Source organism: Saccostrea cucullata, unplaced genomic scaffold, assembly GCF_032062105.1.
Source record: "Saccostrea cucullata isolate Sc308-1 unplaced genomic scaffold, CSIRO_AGI_Scuc_v1 ctg27, whole genome shotgun sequence".
Lineage (NCBI taxonomy): Eukaryota > Metazoa > Mollusca > Bivalvia > Ostreida > Ostreidae > Saccostrea > Saccostrea cuccullata.
In genome coordinates this window covers 348762-369011 of record NW_026920935.1, presented here as the reverse complement: position 1 = coordinate 369011, position 20250 = coordinate 348762, and the positions used below count along the sequence as shown (strand labels likewise).

Here is a 20250-nt window from a genome sequence, read left to right as displayed (position 1 = left end):
TTTGTGGATGCTTAATTAGCTATTTATAACTTGACAGCTCTTGCGGTGGTTGATGGAAAGGAGTTACCGCGAGGACGCCACACCAGTGGAGTTTCCACAGAGGATGAAGAAGAAGTGGCAGAACCTCTCACCGTGATAGAGGCTAAGAATGTGTTCGAGATTGTCAACGGAAATTTCTCCTGGCATTTAGACAAAGAGGATGAAGTATCGCTGAAGAACATCAACGTTAAAATTCCCGTTGGGAAGCTGACTATGATTGTAGGACAGGTGGGTTCTGGGAAGACGTCTCTGATTTCAGCCATGCTGGGAGAAATGACAACCATCAGTGGCCATGTGGAAGTGGCAAGGTGAGAAAACTGTGTTTTAAAGAAGCACTTTATAAGTATTGTCAAGATAAATATGAAAAAAAAAATAGTACACCTCATAATAGTAATATATGGTAACTAATGCAATAATTCATTTTTGATACATTATTTCTAATTTTTGTCTCGCCTGCGACGAATGTCGCGAAGCGAGACATAGCGACCATAGATTCCGTCGTCGTCGTCGTCGTCGTCGGCGTCCAACTTTTGGTTAACCCAAATGTCAAAGTTTTATAAACTGCAATAACTTTCTCAAATTTTATTCAGTCTTCTTGAAATTTGGACACAATATTCAGTATGGATAAAAATTTATATCCCAAGTATGATTTTGAAAAAAAAAATTCAAATTTTTCCGTATTTTTTCATTAAGTTGGACTTAGTTTTTTCATGATAATTTATGGTGAAGACCTATATTCCAGCAACTATAAGTTATAGGGATATGATAATTAGTCAGTGGATACATCATGGGTAACCACAAACGTCAGTACCAGAATTAGGTCATCTTGACCTACATTTTTCTGCATGAGTGACTTTGGTTAAATTTTTGGTGGAGGTCCATATCTCAGCATCTATAACTTATAATGGCATGATGATTTGTCATTGTACAGGTTATAAGTAACCAACAACATCAGTACCAGAATTAGGTCATTTTGACCTACATTTTTCTGCATGAATGACTTTGGTTAAATTGATAATGGAGGTTCATATTTCAGCAACTATAACTTATAGTGGCATGATAGTTAGTCAGTGGATACATCATGGGTAACCACAAACGCCTGTACCAGAATTAGGTCATCTTGACCTACATTTTTCCGCATGAGTGACTTTGCATAAATTTATGGTGGAGGTCCATATCTCAGCAACTATAACTTATAGTGGCATGATAATTTGTCAGTGGATACATCATGGGTAACCACAAACGCCTGTACCAGAATTAGGTCATCTTGACCTACATTTTTCCGCATGAGTGACTTTGCATAAATTTATGGTGGAGGTCCATATCTCAGCAACTATAACTTATAGTGGCATGATAATTTGTCAGTCTACACATCATGGGTAACCAACAATATCAGTACCATAATTAGGTAATCTTCACCTACATTTTCTGCATGAATGACTTGATACATATACAGTGGATTTGATTTCAAAATGCAAGTTCAAATTATTGCGACTCATAACACGTTGCAATATTCGCAATAATAAAAACATCACAATAATTTGTGAATTTACAGGGTATATGTATATATATATAAATGCCAATATAATCGCCAAGGGATTAGATATTAAGTCAGCTGTTCCATTTCTTTATTATTGTATTTTTGAGTTATTCCTTCTGAAATGTCAATAAATGCTTCAGTTTATCAGACAATCATTTCTTACTAACCACAGCGACAGCAGGCGAGACACAGGGTTGCGGGCAACCCTTACGTACTTTTTAAAATAAAAATTAAAAGGTATATTGAAATTAATGAATGAGCTCAATTCCTTTTTTGGTGCTGGAGTAAGTATTAATCTGAATGAACTTTGATTTCAGAGGAGTAAAAATTGCTTTTGTGCCACAGAAACCATGGCTACTGAATGCTACTCTGAAAGACAATATTTTGTTTGGACAACCTTATAACTATGGAAGGTATGAACGACACACAGAAGAATATTTGTGAACCACTTGCAAATATAATAGAATATGCAGCATTTAATCCTGTGATTTCCCATTCAAATTGCTCTGTTAATTAACAGGTACAGTAAGGTGATCAGTTCGTGTGCTCTCCAACCAGACATTGCTGCATTACCCGCCGGGGACCAAACAGAAATCGGGGAAAAGGTCAGTCTATGTAGAGAAGTCATGAAACAATTAGATGTAGAAGGATCAATTTTAACATACAGAATTTTGTTTACTCTCATTAGCATTTGACTATGAAACTCTGTGTTGTAGGGTATAAACCTGAGTGGAGGACAGAAGCAGAGAATCAGCATAGCTCGAGCTTTATACTCCAAAGCTGATACTGTCATACTGGTAAGTATCTTGTGTCATATAAGCTGATGCAATCATTCTGAGTAGAAATTGGAGCTTCACTTTCATTCTGATAACAGTGTCAATCTCGGAAGTAACTTGTGCCATATACTCATAAGCTTATTACCCCCTTTATTTTATCCTTAAAAATGTTATATACAAGCATGTTCAAAATTAAAATGTGATATAATTTTCTGATGTCTTGTCTACCAGTTTACCTAGCCACCCTCTTTGTCTTTCTACATGTACCTAACCTGTGTCTTTTGACAGGATGATCCATTGTCGGCTCTGGATGCTCATGTTGGGAAGCATGTCTTTGAGGATGCCATTGTGAAGCGCTTAGTCAGGCGGAAACGTTCAGTCATCCTCGTCACGCATCAGTTACAGTACATTAGTCACTCTAATCATGTAAGGCTATTGTTCCAAATGGAAATTAAGATATTCAAGGTTTTTTTGATTTGGTCAGCAGTGTTTGTACAGTAAAACACGGATATAACGAAGCGCTGGGGACCTCTAGATTTACTTCGCTATAAGCATACTTCGTTATATTGTTTATAACGAATTTTAATAAACTAACAACAAAATTCGCTATAAGCAAAAAATCGCTACTAATTTTACGTGTATTGTGAAACTTCCAAAAAAATTCGCAGAAAATAAAAAAAAAACAAGTTATCAATTCAAACATTTTTTATAGTCATTAAATATTTATTTATTTTGCACAAAATTTCTCAATGTTTGATTGTTTCAATCCAGTTAGTTGAAGTTTTTTCAAATGGTGGTTAATCTCCGCGAACGCTTTAAACACTGAGTCAGGAACATTTTCCGACGTACGCTCAACACAATTCTGCACTTTCTGCATGTAAATATGTGCTTCTTTAATATTGATTTCATCGGTCGGTAAATCTTCTTGATCGGATGTTTCATTTTCATCGTCACTCGACAGTTCTTTGTTGATAACGGCATCAATAATCTGGTCATCATTCATGCTTTCTACAGACACGATATCTTTGTCAACATTCACGTAGTCATCACTACTTCCGTCGAATGCGCATGCTCGCATTAATTCTGCAAGAGGCACGTCATCATCACTTTCCGAGTCAACATGATCAGCTGTTGCGCGTAGTAAAGGTAGATCATCCTCTGGATCGAAATCGGAATCATCAAAACCTGATTTCGTTAGTGACCGCAGAAATCCAGCCTTTTGAAAGCATCGAGCCACGCACAGACTTGTCACAGTTTTCCACACGCTGAAAAGCATTCTAATGGCACGCAATACATGAACAGCTGGTTCCACTTTTGCTTCATGGCACTAAATAAAAAACATACCAAAAATTAGTGTTTATTAACTTAAGATAAATTCTTTTTATCACCTCTCTCTCTCTCTCTCTCTCTCTCTCATTCCAAAAATAGAATTGAAAATATTTCTCACCTCAAGGATGTATGTGATCAAGGACTGTCTGTATTTCACTTTCACGTTGTAGATAATACCTTGGTCCATCGGCTGTAGCTTGCTCGTTGTGTTTGGGGATAAAAATGCAAGTTTAATTGCTCGAAGTTTATCTACGGTCGGATGGGCTGCGCAATTATCCACAAACAAAATAATTGACCGTTTTTGTGAAAACATCTGTCTGTCAACAGTTCGAAGCCATTCGATAAATAAACTTGATGTCATCCACGCTCGTTTGTTAGACTTGTAAGTAACAGGTAGTGATTTAATACCTTTGAAACATCGGGGGTTCTGATATTTACCAATGACCAAAGGTTTTAATAAGTCTGAACCGTCCATATTTGCACATAAGAGAACCGAAAGTCTTTCTTTAGCTTTTTTCCCCCCGAAACATTTTTCACCTTTCAATTGTAATGTTTTATTTGGAAGTAATTTGAAGAATAACCCGGTCTCGTCGGCATTATATATACCTCTTGGTTCGTAATTTTTTATCATAGTGGGCAATTTGCTTGTCAGCCAATTGTCTTCCAAGTCAGCACTGACCTCCGCCGATTCGCGGCTGATAGAACGGGACACAATGCTATGCCGAGTTTTAAATCTTTCTAACCAGCCTGTATTAGAATTAAACGATGTGTCACCAAGTCGATCTGCAAATTCATCTGCCTACGTTTTTCCTGGAACCACTTAAATAAAGCTTCTTCAACTTGAGTATGCGCACCAGAACGATGTCGTTTCCTAGAAGGAGACGAAGAGTCAAACTGTTTAATAATGGCTTCACGATTCTTTAAAATTGTGCTTAGAGAATTTGGTAAAATTCCGAAATCACTGGCAATGTCCTTTTTAGGTTTTTTTCCTTCATCTACCGCTAAAATTATCTGATATTTTGTTTCCAGAGAAATAGCCTTTCGTTTTCTGGATGGCGAATCCATGTCTCGATCGACCCGTACTTGACAAAATAATGGTAGAAAACCTTAATCACCACATGAATACATTTCATTTTAAATCAGACTTTTTTATTACGTGAAAACAGTTCACTTGAAAATTATCCCACTTGGGGCCTCCATCGGTGATATTTAAAGCTAGTGGGGAATAACAGCTTTTATTTATAGATAAGTACATTCTTAGCCTAAAATGAACGCCATTTTTAAATAATCACAGTCAATTTTCAACTCGCGTTTCCAATTTAAAATAAACAAAACAAATCTTGCATTTGGGTTTTCCTCTGACATATTTTTTTAATAATGAGTTAAATATTCTGTTGTTACAACACAAGCCGGTCCCGTGTTTAGCTGTTACCGTAATGCACGTCCATGCGGAAATGTGTGAAACCCTAAAGTGTGAAAACAAGGAATTCGCTATATACATTGGAATTTCAGTGTTGTTTTAGCCAGAGGGGATTAAAAATTACTTCGTTATATCCGTAAATTCGCTATATCCAACTTCGCAATAAACGTTAATTTTGGTAAGACATTTATAGAAATTCGGCCGGGGAATGACAAGTGCTTCGCTATAAGCGTAAATTCTTTATAAGCGTGATCACTATATCCGTGTTTTACTGTATTGTTGGTTTTACTTGATTTAGTCAGTGTTGGGTTTACTTGATTTAGTTGATCGTGATGAAGGATGGAATGGTCCAGTACCAGGGTGCACTTAGTGAAGTGAAGAAACAGGAGCCCGAGTTGTATGAGTCCTGGAGGAAGGCCCTGAGGGAGGCCAAGAGCTCAGAGTCAAGGTCAGGCTTAGTTCTTATACAAATAATGTAATCCTTTATTTACTTATTTTTTAGCCATTTCTTTTTTATAACTCAAAATCACCTACTTGCATTTGCTTTTTATTTGTCGGCATGCTAAGATATTTAAAAAGAACTGGTAAATTAAGTTACTGATAATTTTTTTTAAAGTATTGGTGTACTGTTGCACCATACTGCCTATACAGTCAAACTACATGTATGTTATCTCGAACCTGATGGGGCTGAGAAAAAATTCAAGATATCCGAGGATTCGAGATATTGAGGTTACAATTCTCAAAGAACAAGTGGTTTCTAATTCCAAATCACTCTAACAAATACCTGACATTTGAGATATTGGAGTTCAGGATACTGCAGATCAACTGTATATTAATTTGATTAGTATCAGTTAACGTGAGGTATATAAATTTGCTTTGTATTGCAGTCGAGAACATCATGATGAGCCAAAATCTCCGGAGAGTTCTCATCCATTTGACTACAGTAGACAGATATCTATACAGGTAACAACTCTCTAAATACTTGCACGATAGAATCATTTTCGATGTGTTCCCTGCATATTTTCTGTTAAATCTTATTGATAGAGCACTTCTTGAAATAATTTTGTCCAGACAAGTGAGAGCATTGAGCCATGTTAAGTTCAAAGGTATTTCACCAGTTAGTCCAAGTTCTCATGGGTCCTGGTTGAGATAAACAGATGGTCACTGAAAGAAGTCAATTGTATTGAGAAGAAGGGGTTAAAAATCTAAAATGGTCATAGAATACATTTTTAAAATCAAATTCTTGAAACAACTACAGACCATATTATTAATCTGATCTTTTTATTGAAAACGTAATAAGGATGTGCGTTTTTGCTACTTGTGTAGTGATAAAAAATCAGTTTCAAACTTTGATTTGTTTACTTATCATATCGTAGCAGTGAAAAAAAACGAAAGACACATACAGTTGTAAAACTTTGATATTACCTGTTACTTTCAGTCTGTTCTTTCTGGTGGTAGCACATTTGGCAGACAAATCTCAGAACTGTCCAACATGGAGGAAGAATGCATAGACGCATCTGAGGAAGGTAGATTTTCTTGAGAGTTTTTTTTTTTTGAGTAGTAATGTGTTTGATAGTCATCCAAAGAAGAATTATATGTTCTAGATTTATTGTTTAAAATAAGTGCAGGATGATTGTTTTAAGTTACATTAAAGACTTATTGTTTGAAGATATTTTACTATTGTGCTTATGTTTCAGATCCACTAAAAAAGTCAGAGCAGCAGGCGGGACAGCTGGTTCAGAAGGAAAATAAAGAAGTGGGGGCAGTGTCGATGCGCGTGTATCACCAGTACGTACTGGCCTGCGGGTGGGTGCTGATGATATTTATGATTTTACTACAGATCGGCTATCACGTGATGCTGGCGTGGAGTAACATAATACTGTCCATGTGGGCAGAAGATTCTACCGAATATCAGACGGAATTAGCTCTCCACAAAAGTCATGGGATGGGAAATCAGACCAGTAATATTACCATGATATCTCTGGTGAGAATTCGGAAATAACTTTTTTGTGTTTGACCAAAAGGGTTTTGATATATTAAATTGCTCTTATTTCATCCTTCTTTAAATATTTCTCTTTTTCATATAAGGGAAGGTATGAAGAAACACATTTGTTTGAATAAAATCCTTTTAACTCTATAAACAATGTTCCATATTTTTAATTGTTTTTTTTTTCTGTGTTTATTTCAGGTGTTTGATAATGAGAGCTACATGAACAAGTATATGATGTTTAACATAGTGGGACTGGTCGGGGCCTTTATAGCTAACATGGTCCTGTACCTGACCACACTGCGTGCTTCCAAAAACCTTCACTTCTGACTCCTGGACACAATTCTCCATGTTCCCATCAGGTGAGTGGCCAGACAGAATGGTGATTACATCAGGGAGTACTGAATACCATATTTCTGTTTTTTTTTGGTTACACATAATTCATGTCACAAGTATAAATTAGTTAAATGTAAAAAATGTTTTTGTGTTGAATAGGTTTTTTGACACAAATCCAAGTGGCCGAATTATGAACAGATTCTCTTCAGATGTGGCCGGAATAGACCAGGTATAGTGCTGTTAAAATATGTATTAATCAAAGTGAAGCATTCACTGTTCAGAATATTGATTCCATTTATTAGATAAGTCACATCTTTATACAAGACTTCATTATGACTGAGTTTACTATTTCTGCATCTTTTTACAAGAAGCATACAATTACAAAAATCAATTAATGCTATATACCATTACAAATTTTTCCATTAATTATGGAAAAGATTGTTTAAAGACAATTTTTGTTTTACAGAGGTTGCCATTCATCCTGGAGAGTTTTACCCGCTGTGTGCTGGTGACCTTGTCGGCCCTGGCAATCAATGCTATAGGGACTCCGTACTTCTTGTTGGCTATCCTTCCTCTGATGATTCTGTATTACTGCTTCCAGTACTTCTTTAGGGCCACAGCACGGTAACTAGAACTGCAGTCATATGTAACTAAAACTGCATATGAATTAATCCTGCAGCACAGTGTGTAGTTATGCTAAAGTCACAGCTAGCTCTTTAGTTAAATATTAAGATAAGAGTTTTGTCCTTAAATAAAACACACACCTACAGCTGTAGTTTTATCACCAATTATGATTGAATAAAAAACTAAATGTGTTTTTAAAAAAACTTCAATGTTCTGGTAAAACTGCTTAGATAAAGTTTTTGATAGTTTTAGATACTGTAAACCAACTTTTATTTGTGTGCGGCGAGAAATATTTGTAAGTTTCGCAACCTACTTAAGTTCGCGAATATTTATAGCTGTGAACTATTTATATGCTACATATTGGTAGAGAATGCTTTGTCAGTCGCGAGAATTAATCGTTGTGGATTGATTTTAAAGTGACAAATCGTGAATAAAAGATGACACGAATAATAGTTGGTTTATAGTACAGTAGTTCATTCTAATGTTGTTTTTTCTCTTCTTGTAGAGAGCTACAGAGAATAGAGAGTGTGACAAGATCACCTGTTTTCTCCCATTTATCAGAGACTCTCAGTGGATTACAAACAATCAGAGCATACAGGTAAGGGAGGTAAAGCAAACACATCAGGACAAGAGTGGTTTCCCTTCGATTCTTTTAAGAACTTTAATGTGCATTGAGTATTTTTTATGTCTGAATAATTTTTCACAAAACTATAATACGGAAGATTCTCTAACTTAGTTTGAGATGAGACATTTAAAAGTTACTGTATAAACAATAGCGTATTTGGTTGTTACTTGTTTCAAAAGTATGTTTGATTCCATTTTGCAGGGCTGAGAGGAGATTTAAGAAGAGAGCTTTCAACTTAATCGACAGTAACAATGCACCTTACGTTTTCGTCATGACTATAAATAGATGGCTAGGAATAAGACTTGTAAGTTTCTTGTGGATCTGTAAATCTTGCAGTTCCTTCTTTTCTGTTGAGTTAATCTTTTCCATTTAAAAGTTTTTGTGATGGTAAAGTCTGGCCCAAAATGTTATCAATTCCTGAGCAAACATGAGTTTATTAAAAATGTATTAAAAATTTTTCATGAAATATGAGAAAATTTTGCTTGAAATTTACCTGTCAGACTGTATACTTTAATATAACCAATAATATATAAACAGTTCTTGATTGTGAAATAAATTAATGGCTGTACGTTGTTGTCAGGATTACATAGGATCTATTTTGGTGTTTTTATCTGCTGTGGCCAGTCTCACCACCTGCCTGGCTGGACAGACCTCTCCTGCCTATGTAGGACTGTCTCTCACCTACGCTCTACAGGTATGTCTCTCACCTACGCTTTATAGGTATGTCTCTCACCTACGCTTTACAGGTATGTCTCTCACCTACGCTTTACAGGTATGTCTCTCACCTACGCTTTGCAGGATTGTCTCTCACCTACGCTTTACAGGTATGTCTCTCACCTACTCTTTACAGGTATGTCTCTCACCTACGCTCTACAGGTATGTCTCTCACCTACGCTTTATAGGTATGTCTCTCACCTACGCTTTATAGGTATGTCTCTCACCTACGCTTTATAGGTATGTCTCTCACCTACGCTTTACAGGTATGTCTCTCACCTACGCTTTACAGGTATGTCTCTCACCTACGCTTTACAGGTATGTCTCTCACCTACGCTCTACAGGTATGTCTCTCACCTACGCTCTACAGGTATGTCTCTCACCTACGCTCTACAGGTATGTCTCTCACCTACGCTTTACAGGCAGGAAATGTCTTCACTCCATTCACTGTGCTTTGTCAGACTAGTATTGTCATCAGCATATATAAAAATTATCAAATGTATCATTTCTCAGAGATTTGATTTGAGATTTAAAGACTTCAGGTACCAGTCGATCAGTAATCTTTCATTTAAATGATTTTTGGTTATACAAGTGAAGAATACAAATAAAAATTAAACTTCTTCTTTCAGGTTTCTATTTATTTGAATTGGATTGTTCGTAATGCTGCAGAGTTAGAACTTACCATGAATTCCGTGGAGAGGGTCGATGAATTTATCCATTTGGATCGTGAAGTGAATACCCATCATAAAGGTTAATAGCTCAAAGTCAAGGCTTATATTCTATTTCTTATAGATATTTTTTCTGGTCATGTTACTCCTTTGCCTGTTCATGATATTCTTTAACACACATTTTGTAATTTTCTGACATCTCAAATATCACCTTCATTCACTACATTTGGAAATGATCCGTTACACTTTTGCAGCATTTCTGTTCTATGTTGGTTTCCCAACATATTTTTCTGAATTATTAAATGTGATCTTTTGAATGTTTAATGCAGGTCACCATGAGCTGGAGAAGGGCTGGCCAGAACACGGTAAAATAGAGTTTAGAAATGTCAGCTTGAGGTACGACAAACACCTAGATAAAGTTGTGGATGGTGCCTCCTTCACAATCAATGCCGGAGAAAAGGTGAGTAAGGGAGATAAGTCCTGGTTAAGACTTAATTTACTTAATTCTTAGACACTTATTTTGAATAAGTTAAAATAAAATTTTGAAGTTGAAAGGAAGAGACATTCTGAAGTATCTAATGAAAAATGAGTTTCATGACATAGATTGTACCATTTAATTCTTCAGATTTATTAATTGGTGGTCAGATTTAATTCCTGCTGCTTCCGTACAGTAGATGTAAAATGAGGAATCAATTTCAAATAGTCACCTTTGATTAAAAGTTTTTAAAAAGTTTTTGCCATTATCAACATAAGAATGCATGATTTTTTGCTTCAACTTTTTTAAGCTTACATGCATTTAGACAAATTCTACCAATTGATAAAAAAAATGACAAATTTTCATGAAAATACTACATAAAGTACCTAGAAGATATTTTTAAAAATAAAAATCCATTTTCCATGACTTGTAGGTTGGAATCTGTGGAAGAACAGGAAGTGGAAAGTCCTCGATGACCTTGAGTTTGTTCCGCATGATTGACATTTGTGAAGGAGAGATTTACATTGATGGCAAAGACTCACAGAGAGTCCCATTGGAGGAGCTGAGGAGTAAGCTGGCAATAATTCCCCAGGATCCGGTCCTCTTCACAGGAACTATCAGGTCAGCTACTGTATGATGTTAATAGATCTAGTCTGGTTTTAGAGATTTTTAGCTTGAGCTCAATTTTTGTGCGTAGAAATATTTTTATTTACATTGTATGTATTAAATATACCTGAAGTTTCAGATGTTTAAACCAATTAAATCATAAGTAAATATCTTCATACTAGCAGGTAAATATTTTCTCTGACAATCTTCAGGTATAACCTGGATCCTCGAGGGGAAATCCCAGACGAGAAGTTATGGTCGGCTCTGGAAACAGTTCAGATGAAGGAAGCTATAGTAGAACTTCCCGATAAACTAGGCAAGTAAATCTCCTGTTCTACAGAACCAGGATATTGAGTCGGCATCAAAAGTAATTTAAAATAATTCATAAAATTGAGAGAGAGAAAGGAAAGCAGAAAAAATATAATAGAGCGAAAAATGCATGAAAATAATAAAAGTAATATAAATCATAGCCACATATGAAAAACATGAAATGTAGGGGAAACGCTTTATCACAGAGTTAATTGTAAAATATCCTTTAAAATTGTTTACTGTTATTGTCTTTTTTTTGTTGCTGATGTGTAAGAAGTATTTTTTTTAAAGTTTTGAAATTTATCAGATTTGTGTATTTTACATTAGAAGCTAGTTTATCTTTGCCAATTTTCTTTAAGGATGTCTGATAATTTGACAATTGAACTTTACAGATGCTAATGTGTCTGAGGGAGGAGAGAACTTCAGTATAGGCCAGAAGCAGGTGAGTGTCGTTAAGTAGGGATGAGGTAATTGAAAAGAATGATCATAGTTAAGTGTAATCACTTACAAATTTTAAAGTCATTGGAAGTAACTTGTAATATGAACTTTTTTTCAGTTGCAAGTAATTTTAATTCCCTGATATGGAAATTCTAGGTCTATTTTAGCGAGTTAGTTAATGCCTATACAGGATTATCTATTAGTCTGACTAACAGAACAGAAGATATTTTCCTTTCTTGTGACCTCTTTTCTTAAGCTATAATTAAAAAATACAGAAAAAATTTATCAAGATGGTCAGTGATTTTAAATAATGAGGTATCTAAGGCAATCTTTTATTCAAGTTCTCAGTAGTTGGATTTTAAAAGCTTGTTTCCATCTAAATTATGATAATTTGCATTTGCTTGAATCTGTATTTTCTTGTAAAATAACTCTGTGAAATGATTGCAGCTTTTCTGTTTGGCACGAGCATTCCTGCGTGATAACAAGATTCTGGTCCTGGATGAAGCCACTGCTTCTATAGACCTGGAGACTGATAATAAACTACAGAGGGTCATCGCCACCGCATTTGGTGACAAAACAGTCATTACTATTGCTGTAAGTCAATTTTAACCTTCATAGCTATAGCATTTGGTGACAGTCATTACTATCGCAATAGGATTTTAAATGCACCTGCATGTAGAATAGAAGGTTAGGGGGCATATAGTTTTTTTTTCTTTGTCCTTTCCTTGTCTTTGTTTCTCCACCAAAAAAAATTAATCTTGCTCATAACTTTAAACATAAAAAAATGAAAAATGTAGAAATATAAACCCCCCTCTTGTTTCCCCCCAAACAAATTAAGATCTCGAGCTCAAATCATTTAAAAATTTTACTATAGAAATGATCTACGGTAACTTATTGATAAATTGCATTTGATTTTTCTATCACTTCCATGATTTTATTTTTGCAGCATCGTATCTCTACCATCATGAAGTATGACAGGGTAATGGTTCTAGAGAAAGGAATCGTGAAGGAATTTGACTCTCCTCAAACCTTACTGAAGGACCCCCACTCCATCTTCACCAGTCTAGTGCGCAGCACCAAAAAGTGAACTTGGGCAACATACCTGTGATATCCAACAAGCAATCATATTTCGATTTGTTGACTAGTCTTGATAAAAAGGGTACTGATGTATCCTTTGTTAAACATTTCTTTGTATCAGAGCTTAATCGCAGATTATTTTTTCTTCAGGGTTTTATACACAAGAATTTTGTAGTTTTTCTTGCCCCCACAAGACCAGGTTTAGTACTCTCAATTTTGTTCATTTCTGCAGTGCTGGGAGAAAAATCTTTTTATCTTATAAAGCAGAGATAAAAGACAATATGTACTCAGTATACTAAATGGAAGTACAAACTGGCATAACTTGAAACAAACTAGAAGAACAATGTTGAACTGAATGGCTAGTCATGATACCTGAAGTGCAATTCTTAATAGAATACAGTGTATATTAACAGGAGGACATATATGTATTAAAACATGGTTTTATGACATTATCAAAATTACATTCACATGTAGTTGTGTAGAATTTTTCAAATATATATTTTTCAGGCCGACTATCAAAAATCATGATCAAAAAGGGCATTATTTCATTAGCTCTATAGTACAATCTAAATAACATGACACATTTCATTGTAATTCACTAGCTGCTACAGTACTTTCTAAATTACACATCTCACAATCACTAGTTGCTACAGTACAATCTAAATATCGTGACCTCTTATTGTGAGTCATTACCACATTTATTTATATCACAATGTTTTTCTCATATTTTTGGTAATGTATTTTTTATATGTAAGTTTAACTTCTTTTGAATGTTTTTGCAAATTAAGCATTTTTTACATGTTTTATTACATCTTCTTTTCTACCATGTAATTGGTACAGCATTTTATTTTTATTCCTTGACACAATGCAAATGAAGACTTTGTTGATGTAAATGTAATAGTTAGTTTTCATTTTCTTCTTTGTAAATATAGTTGACATTTTATATCAACATTTATTGTATTATGTTCTCCATATATCTTTGTTAAAACTGTAACAATCAGAGAGAGAGAGAGAGAGATTCTTGTTTGTTTTGATGTACAAACTGTACAATGAGAGAGAGTCACTTTATTAGGGCCCCGCAAGGATTTGCGGGTGCCCTATAGTAATCACTCTGTCTGTCCGTCCGTCTGTCCGTCTGTCTGTCCGTCTGTCACTCTTCCGTCCACAAATTTTCTGTTTTTTGCTAATAACTTTTTTCATGGTTGCCCAATCAAGTTCAAATTTGTAATGGTAGTTCAGTAGGCAGAAATACATATTTTGATGCTAAGTTTGGTTCTCTATGTCTTCTGGTTTAGAGGTGGGGTGGTGGGGTAGATTCCTTAATTATGCATAAGAATGAATGAATAACTTTTTTTATGGTTGCCCAATCAAGTACAAATTTGGTACAGTACTTCAGTAGACAGAAATACATATTTTAATGTTAAGTTTGGTTCTCTATGTCCCATGGTTTGGAGCTGGGGTGGTGGGGTAGATTCCTTAACTTAATATAAGAATGCATTGGCAAAGAGAGATAACTTCTGAAGATGTTCCCATTGTTAATTTGTTATGCTGCTAGAAGTCCCTTGAGATTAATTAGCTTTCCTCCTGAAGAAAATCCAGAGCGTTATCTTTATCTGTCACATTGAGATTAATTACCAACTCTGTCTGCAAATGAAGTTTGCTTTGAAGTTAAATCAATTTGGAATGCTATGAACACTTTGAAATGTGGATTTAAATATAAATTTTTATAATTTATTTTTGTTGATAGTTATGATTTCATTGAATTCTAAAAAAAAAAAAGAAATAGATTAAAGAAGATTTTTTAAATTTACTTTTTTCACTTTTTCAAAAATATTAATTCAAGAATACATGTATAATTAATTTTTAATGTACATGTAGTTGTATAAAAACTTCATTCTATCATTAACACTGAAAAAATTCTTATTGTAAATTTAGAAGAAAATGATGAGAGAGGTACAATTAATCCCTTGGGATTAATTATCTAGCCTGCTGCAGAAAATTTAGTAGGCTTTTCTTTATCTGTCACTTCAAGATTAATGAAAACCTTTGTCTGCAACTGCTGTTTGTTTGAAGTAGAGGTCAAGCCTTCATGATATTTGCATTCATTAAAGGCTGGCATTTATATGACACAAAGCTTCATAAATGTTTAAATATACATTCAATGTTAAGTTGTTCTTTACTGCCTAATGTAAATACATGTACAAGGATATTATTTTCAGGTTTTTAAATATTCAGGAATTATCTCTAAGTTTTAAGAATACAGTTCATGAGTTGCTGTTGCTTATTAATCAATCTGTAAGCGGCACCCTTTTAATTCTACCCCATGGCGGGGCCCTTGCTGACTGGTCAGTTTTCTAGTTTTATTCTGTTAAGGTCTTGAATATTAATATAAAATATTTTATTGTTTTAACATTTATTACCCTTTCATTTAGTGTAGGATAAACTAAGGTGCTAAGGTTTACAATGAAAAATTACTGCTGAATTCAAAAATTAAAAAGATGTTTTTGGGTGACCAACTTTGGTTACCAGTAGTTGCAATGACGTAAGAAGCTGTCTGTCTGAGAAAAATGCTTTCTTTTTTTTTTTAGTTAGTTCATTATTTAATGATTTCCTGTATTTACATGTTTCTATTTTTAGTCCTTTTTTTTGTTTTTAAATGCTTCCATGATCTTTTTTTCTAATTTATTTCAAAACTTTAGCATGTTTCAACGAATTATTACTTACGAACTTTGAAAGAAAAAAGGATGAATCAGAATATATAGTATTACATTACCTTTGTTACATTGTTCGTGTGTGAATGTTTTTATATCTTTCAGAATAAGAACAAGGCTAAGAAAAATGGCATTGTCTAATAATGTTCACACAGCTTCTGTTTGATTTGTAAAAATTTCAAATAGAAAAAAAAAAGATTATATTTATTTTTGGATATAGATATACTTAAAGTGAGTCTTAGTTTTAATATACATGTATGTTACTGTTTTGTTTCTTGTTTAGTTGTTTTTCATGCTGTTATTACTTTGTAGTTTTATGGATTTTGTGACCTAAATTCCTAAGGTCAAATGACTGATGGTTCTGTTGATTTTTTTTTTATTTTATTGGTCTTGAAAAAATTCTGGAATATATATATTACTTGACTGTATGCTAACATTGTAATTTCAATAAATTTAATGGAATATAACGTGATTTTTATTCACCTTTATTTTTTTTGTGTCAAATCTGTGCAGTTTAACAAAAAAATAAATACAAGTAATAGAAATCCAAAGTTCTACATGTACATGAAATAAACGGAGGTACATGTTTTTTTTAACACTACAATAATTTGTTTAAAAAAAATACTCTGACAAAAGGTTGTGAAACAAAACAAAAAGTGTAAAGAAATATACAATGCTGTTGTTTGTCAATTCAGTGTTTAAAAGTTTGTGAAATAAATGTTAATTTGTGCCTCTACCCTTGATCAGATGAATGCCTTTTTCTATTAGAAGATTAGTGCACACTTAAGTAGAACATATGAATTTGTTTTTTAATTCTGAGCTTTAATTAGCATCAATTGTAAGATGCATCAGTTACTTACTCATGTTCATTCTGGTCACTCATAATCCAAGTTTGTCTACTTTGTCATAAAATGTGTCCTATTTGGTTGGATTTGTATTGTTTTTGATGGTCATATTTGCATTTAGGAATATTGCACTTTTACATTCTGTGTAAGTTGATTAGATTATTTTTTATTCCTGCCAAGATCAAATATGGGCTCTGACTATTTTCCATAGGGAGTCACTTTTGACATCAACAACTTGGAATTTCAAATTTTTCATATAACCTGGAATGACCTGGATCAAAAAGTTGAATCGACAAAGAGACTAGATTTCTAAGATTTGTGTAGAATTGTTACCTGCATTAGATTTTCACTAAAAACTCAAACATGACAGAATTAGGATAGGCAAGGATCAAATGATTAGAGGATATGTCATCTCAACTCAAAATCTGCAAGAGAAAAAGTAAAACTCACAGTAATGTAGTGAGAAGAAAGGATTTTTGTTCATGGGGTCTTTTATTTTCACTGAAGAAACAATAAAAGTTCAATCATTAGGTATGATAAGAGGTATATGATCTTTTAGCTGACCTCGAGGCTATTTTGACAAAGTCACAAATTCAAAATGATTTATACATAATTTTTATTTGAGAAAAATTTAGCTCATATTTTGCATAATGTTTGAATGTAATCAAGCAATGTAATATACTTCCAAAATGCCATTTAGATAACGGTCAATACAAGTGGACAGTTCTCAGGTACATGTGTTTCAAAAATCATTTTGCATTTTTAACTGTTTTGTAGTTGGTGCTTATATTTGAAGTCTGGTGATTTTTTTAAATTATATGTACTTAAGAATTATTTATTTCAATAATCAATGTGTTGTTAGTTTATTTGTAATACTTTAGTGTGAAATAATCATTTTGAGTAATTAAGTCTATTTTGGAAAAAGAGATGAATGGATGAATTGTTCACTAGATAATAATTATTTATGATTAAAAAACACCTTACAAGCAAGCATTTAAAAAAAAGCAAACTTTTCAGCATCAATGTGTGCATAATTTATATGTCACAAATAAATGTCAGATAGATTTATTCCAGATTAGAAAACTGTGTCAAGACTTTTATTCACAAATTTTTGTAGGTAAATTTTTACAGCATGTTGATTTCAGATATTTATTTGTGCTTTTGATCAGTTGAAATATATTTGAAATTTATTCAGTTTATATGACCAAAGAAACTTTAATCTTCTGATTGAAGTGATTTGGTACTTTCTCTAATATTTTTTCCAAGCAGTGATGTTCATCTTTATATTATAGATTTGTCTGATTTCTTAGCTTATACTTTATGCTTTTTTATTTTTCTTACATTGAATTGACAATCTCTTTTTTTCACTTTGAACATGAGTGACTTATATGTGCTAACTACCAGTTAAGGTATGTTAACAATATAGAAAATTATGATGGATTAAAGCCAATTTGATTTTAAAACAAGAATTGAGTCTTTATTATGATCTAAGAAACATGAATTGTATTTTGTCTGTTGAGTTACAAAATGAAAAAGTTGAGAATATTTTATAAAATCAAGAAAGTTTTTTTTAATTTGTTTTCAATTCTGACTTTGTATAACATGACCTTTGTACTTGTTGTTTTATCATTTTGGTGTGTTTAATTTTTGATCATGAAAGTAAATCATCTTTTTTTCTCTTTTGTAATAAATAAATGGCTCTTATGCCAGACTTACGGATGTGCTAGAATTCTCATTAACTGTTTTTTTCTGCACTTGTGATGTACTTTTTGCCTGACATTTGAGCAGTTCATTGTGTAATCTGCTGGTGTTGATAATTAACTCTGTCAAGCCAAGTTTTACTTACGAAAGAGTAAATTGTCTGTGTTATAAGACAAACTAGGGAGTATAATAAAAGTTAGAAAAAAGAAGTAAACTGTCTTCTAGGTTTGTTTAGTACAAGTTTTATTGAAGGAAAAGGCAACATAATGACATATATGTAGTTTATTTCTCCCTAACCCAATACAGTAAAACCCGGTTATAATGAACATGCTTATAATGAATTGATGCGTACAGCAAAGTGGTATTCACTCCATGTGCCTTCAAGCAAAGTTGCACTTCGTTATGAGCATGTTTTACAGTAAGTGGTCGGGGTCTCTCTCCTCTCTCTCTCTCTCTTGATTGGTTGATTGTAAAGTAACAATAAGCAATGATAATCTTCCTAATAATAAACCTACTTCTGCCATTCAGATAGTAAACTTGAAATAAATAAAGGCTTAAAAGGGATTTAAAAAATAGGTTTTTAGTGCATCACATTAGTGCTCTGTAAAAGCACAAATAGAACAGAAGAACTGATAAATTTCAAGTAGTTACACATTCATCACGATCAAGCATTAAATTACAGTGAAACTTGTCTGATCTGGATGTTGTATATTCCGAAATCTTGTCACAATGTTAACTTTCAGTTTCAGTAATTTCAATTGTTTATAATGTTGTCTTATTGGAAATGTTGTCTAATCTGGTTAATTTCACTGGAACAAGTGGTGTAATGCCCACTGAGACAGGTTTTACTGTAGTAACTCTAACAATCTTGGTGTAAGACAGAACTATGGTGCAGTTACAATCCCATGAAAAGATTCTTATTTTAGAGATTTTAGTAAGAAGTTAAGGGTGGTGTTTGCATATTAGTAGTATCCTTTTTCACAAGTAAATTCTTGAATGAATGAAGCAAATTTAGAGAATTGTGGTCCCCTGTTTTTAGTCTCTTTTTGTTTATGGCGTATTGTAACGAAACATCATTTTCGAAAGGGGGAGGGGGTGGAACTCGATGAAAAACTAATTTACTTAACAAGAAAAAAAAAGATCTCTAATCTCGAAAATCCTATGGCGGGGGTGGGGGTGTTCCAACTTCATTAAGTACCAAATTATGTTCCTTTAAAACACTGCATTACCCTTAAATTTCCCTTAACAACCAAATTTGTGAGGACCAACCGGACTTCAAAGTCACGACGTGAAAACACCAAAGTACATTCGGGGAGATCTTGAAAGAGGTATCAAGCGTATGTCAAAAACACCGTAAATGCCCTATCTTTTATATCATTTCAAAATTATCAACAATGTTAATAAAATTTAAAATTAGGTTTATAGGTATGAGGTTAAAAAGTTGAAGTACAGATGAAAACATTTTATCACAAATAAAGCACATATAAAATATTAATGCCTCTCATATTTCTTCAAAAGTTAGCAGGATTGATAATATTCATTTTTAATAAGTTCAACTTGATGTTCAAGGTCGAATGTCATCGCATTTTTTTTAACTTAATGTCCCAAATAATGTAGTTGTCAAATATTAACTAATATCCTTATTTTTTTTTCATTCAAAATTCGTAAGTAATGGTAATTAAAAAAAACCTTGAATGTGCTTCAAGTACAAAGCACGCCTTTCAGAATATTTTTAAACGTTTTTTTTTTTTTTGGGGGGGGGGGAGGGGGTACTTTCCGTACTCTCTTACATTATTGTACTTGAGTATTTGACGAAATATGAGAACTAAAATAAGTTGTTTTATTACAAATTAAAAGACTTTAGAACATTTGTATGAACATGTATCACTAGAATTCGGAGAATTCAAAATAAACTACATGTATAACAGTTATCTGATGATGTGAAACGTTTATGCTTCAGGAACAAGACGTGTCCTTCTAGTAGTGTTCAATAATATTATTGGTTTTGTTAGAGGGTGTGTTTGTGTGTG

At 33.5% G+C, this 20250-nt stretch overlaps 1 protein-coding gene across 1 annotated transcript in view; it reads left to right on the top strand.

Annotated features, from left to right (window-relative positions):
- LOC134258718 (ATP-binding cassette sub-family C member 9-like) overlaps nucleotides 1–14027 on the top strand; it is a 28808-nt gene extending 14781 nt beyond the window's left edge. Inside the window, 22 exon segments of the mRNA XM_062741271.1 lie at nucleotides 38–347; nucleotides 1897–1992; nucleotides 2100–2184; nucleotides 2296–2376; nucleotides 2644–2781; nucleotides 5428–5552; nucleotides 5992–6067; nucleotides 6543–6630; nucleotides 6802–7088; nucleotides 7293–7453; nucleotides 7587–7656; nucleotides 7894–8051; nucleotides 8557–8649; nucleotides 8878–8980; nucleotides 9257–9370; nucleotides 10020–10140; nucleotides 10388–10518; nucleotides 10967–11154; nucleotides 11352–11455; nucleotides 11841–11890; nucleotides 12334–12480; nucleotides 12833–14027. Coding sequence (XP_062597255.1) covers nucleotides 38–347; nucleotides 1897–1992; nucleotides 2100–2184; nucleotides 2296–2376; nucleotides 2644–2781; nucleotides 5428–5552; nucleotides 5992–6067; nucleotides 6543–6630; nucleotides 6802–7088; nucleotides 7293–7453; nucleotides 7587–7656; nucleotides 7894–8051; nucleotides 8557–8649; nucleotides 8878–8980; nucleotides 9257–9370; nucleotides 10020–10140; nucleotides 10388–10518; nucleotides 10967–11154; nucleotides 11352–11455; nucleotides 11841–11890; nucleotides 12334–12480; nucleotides 12833–12973 — 2867 coding nt within the window. The 3' untranslated portion in view covers nucleotides 12974–14027.
- The last annotated feature ends 6223 nt before the right edge of the window (nucleotides 14028–20250 follow it).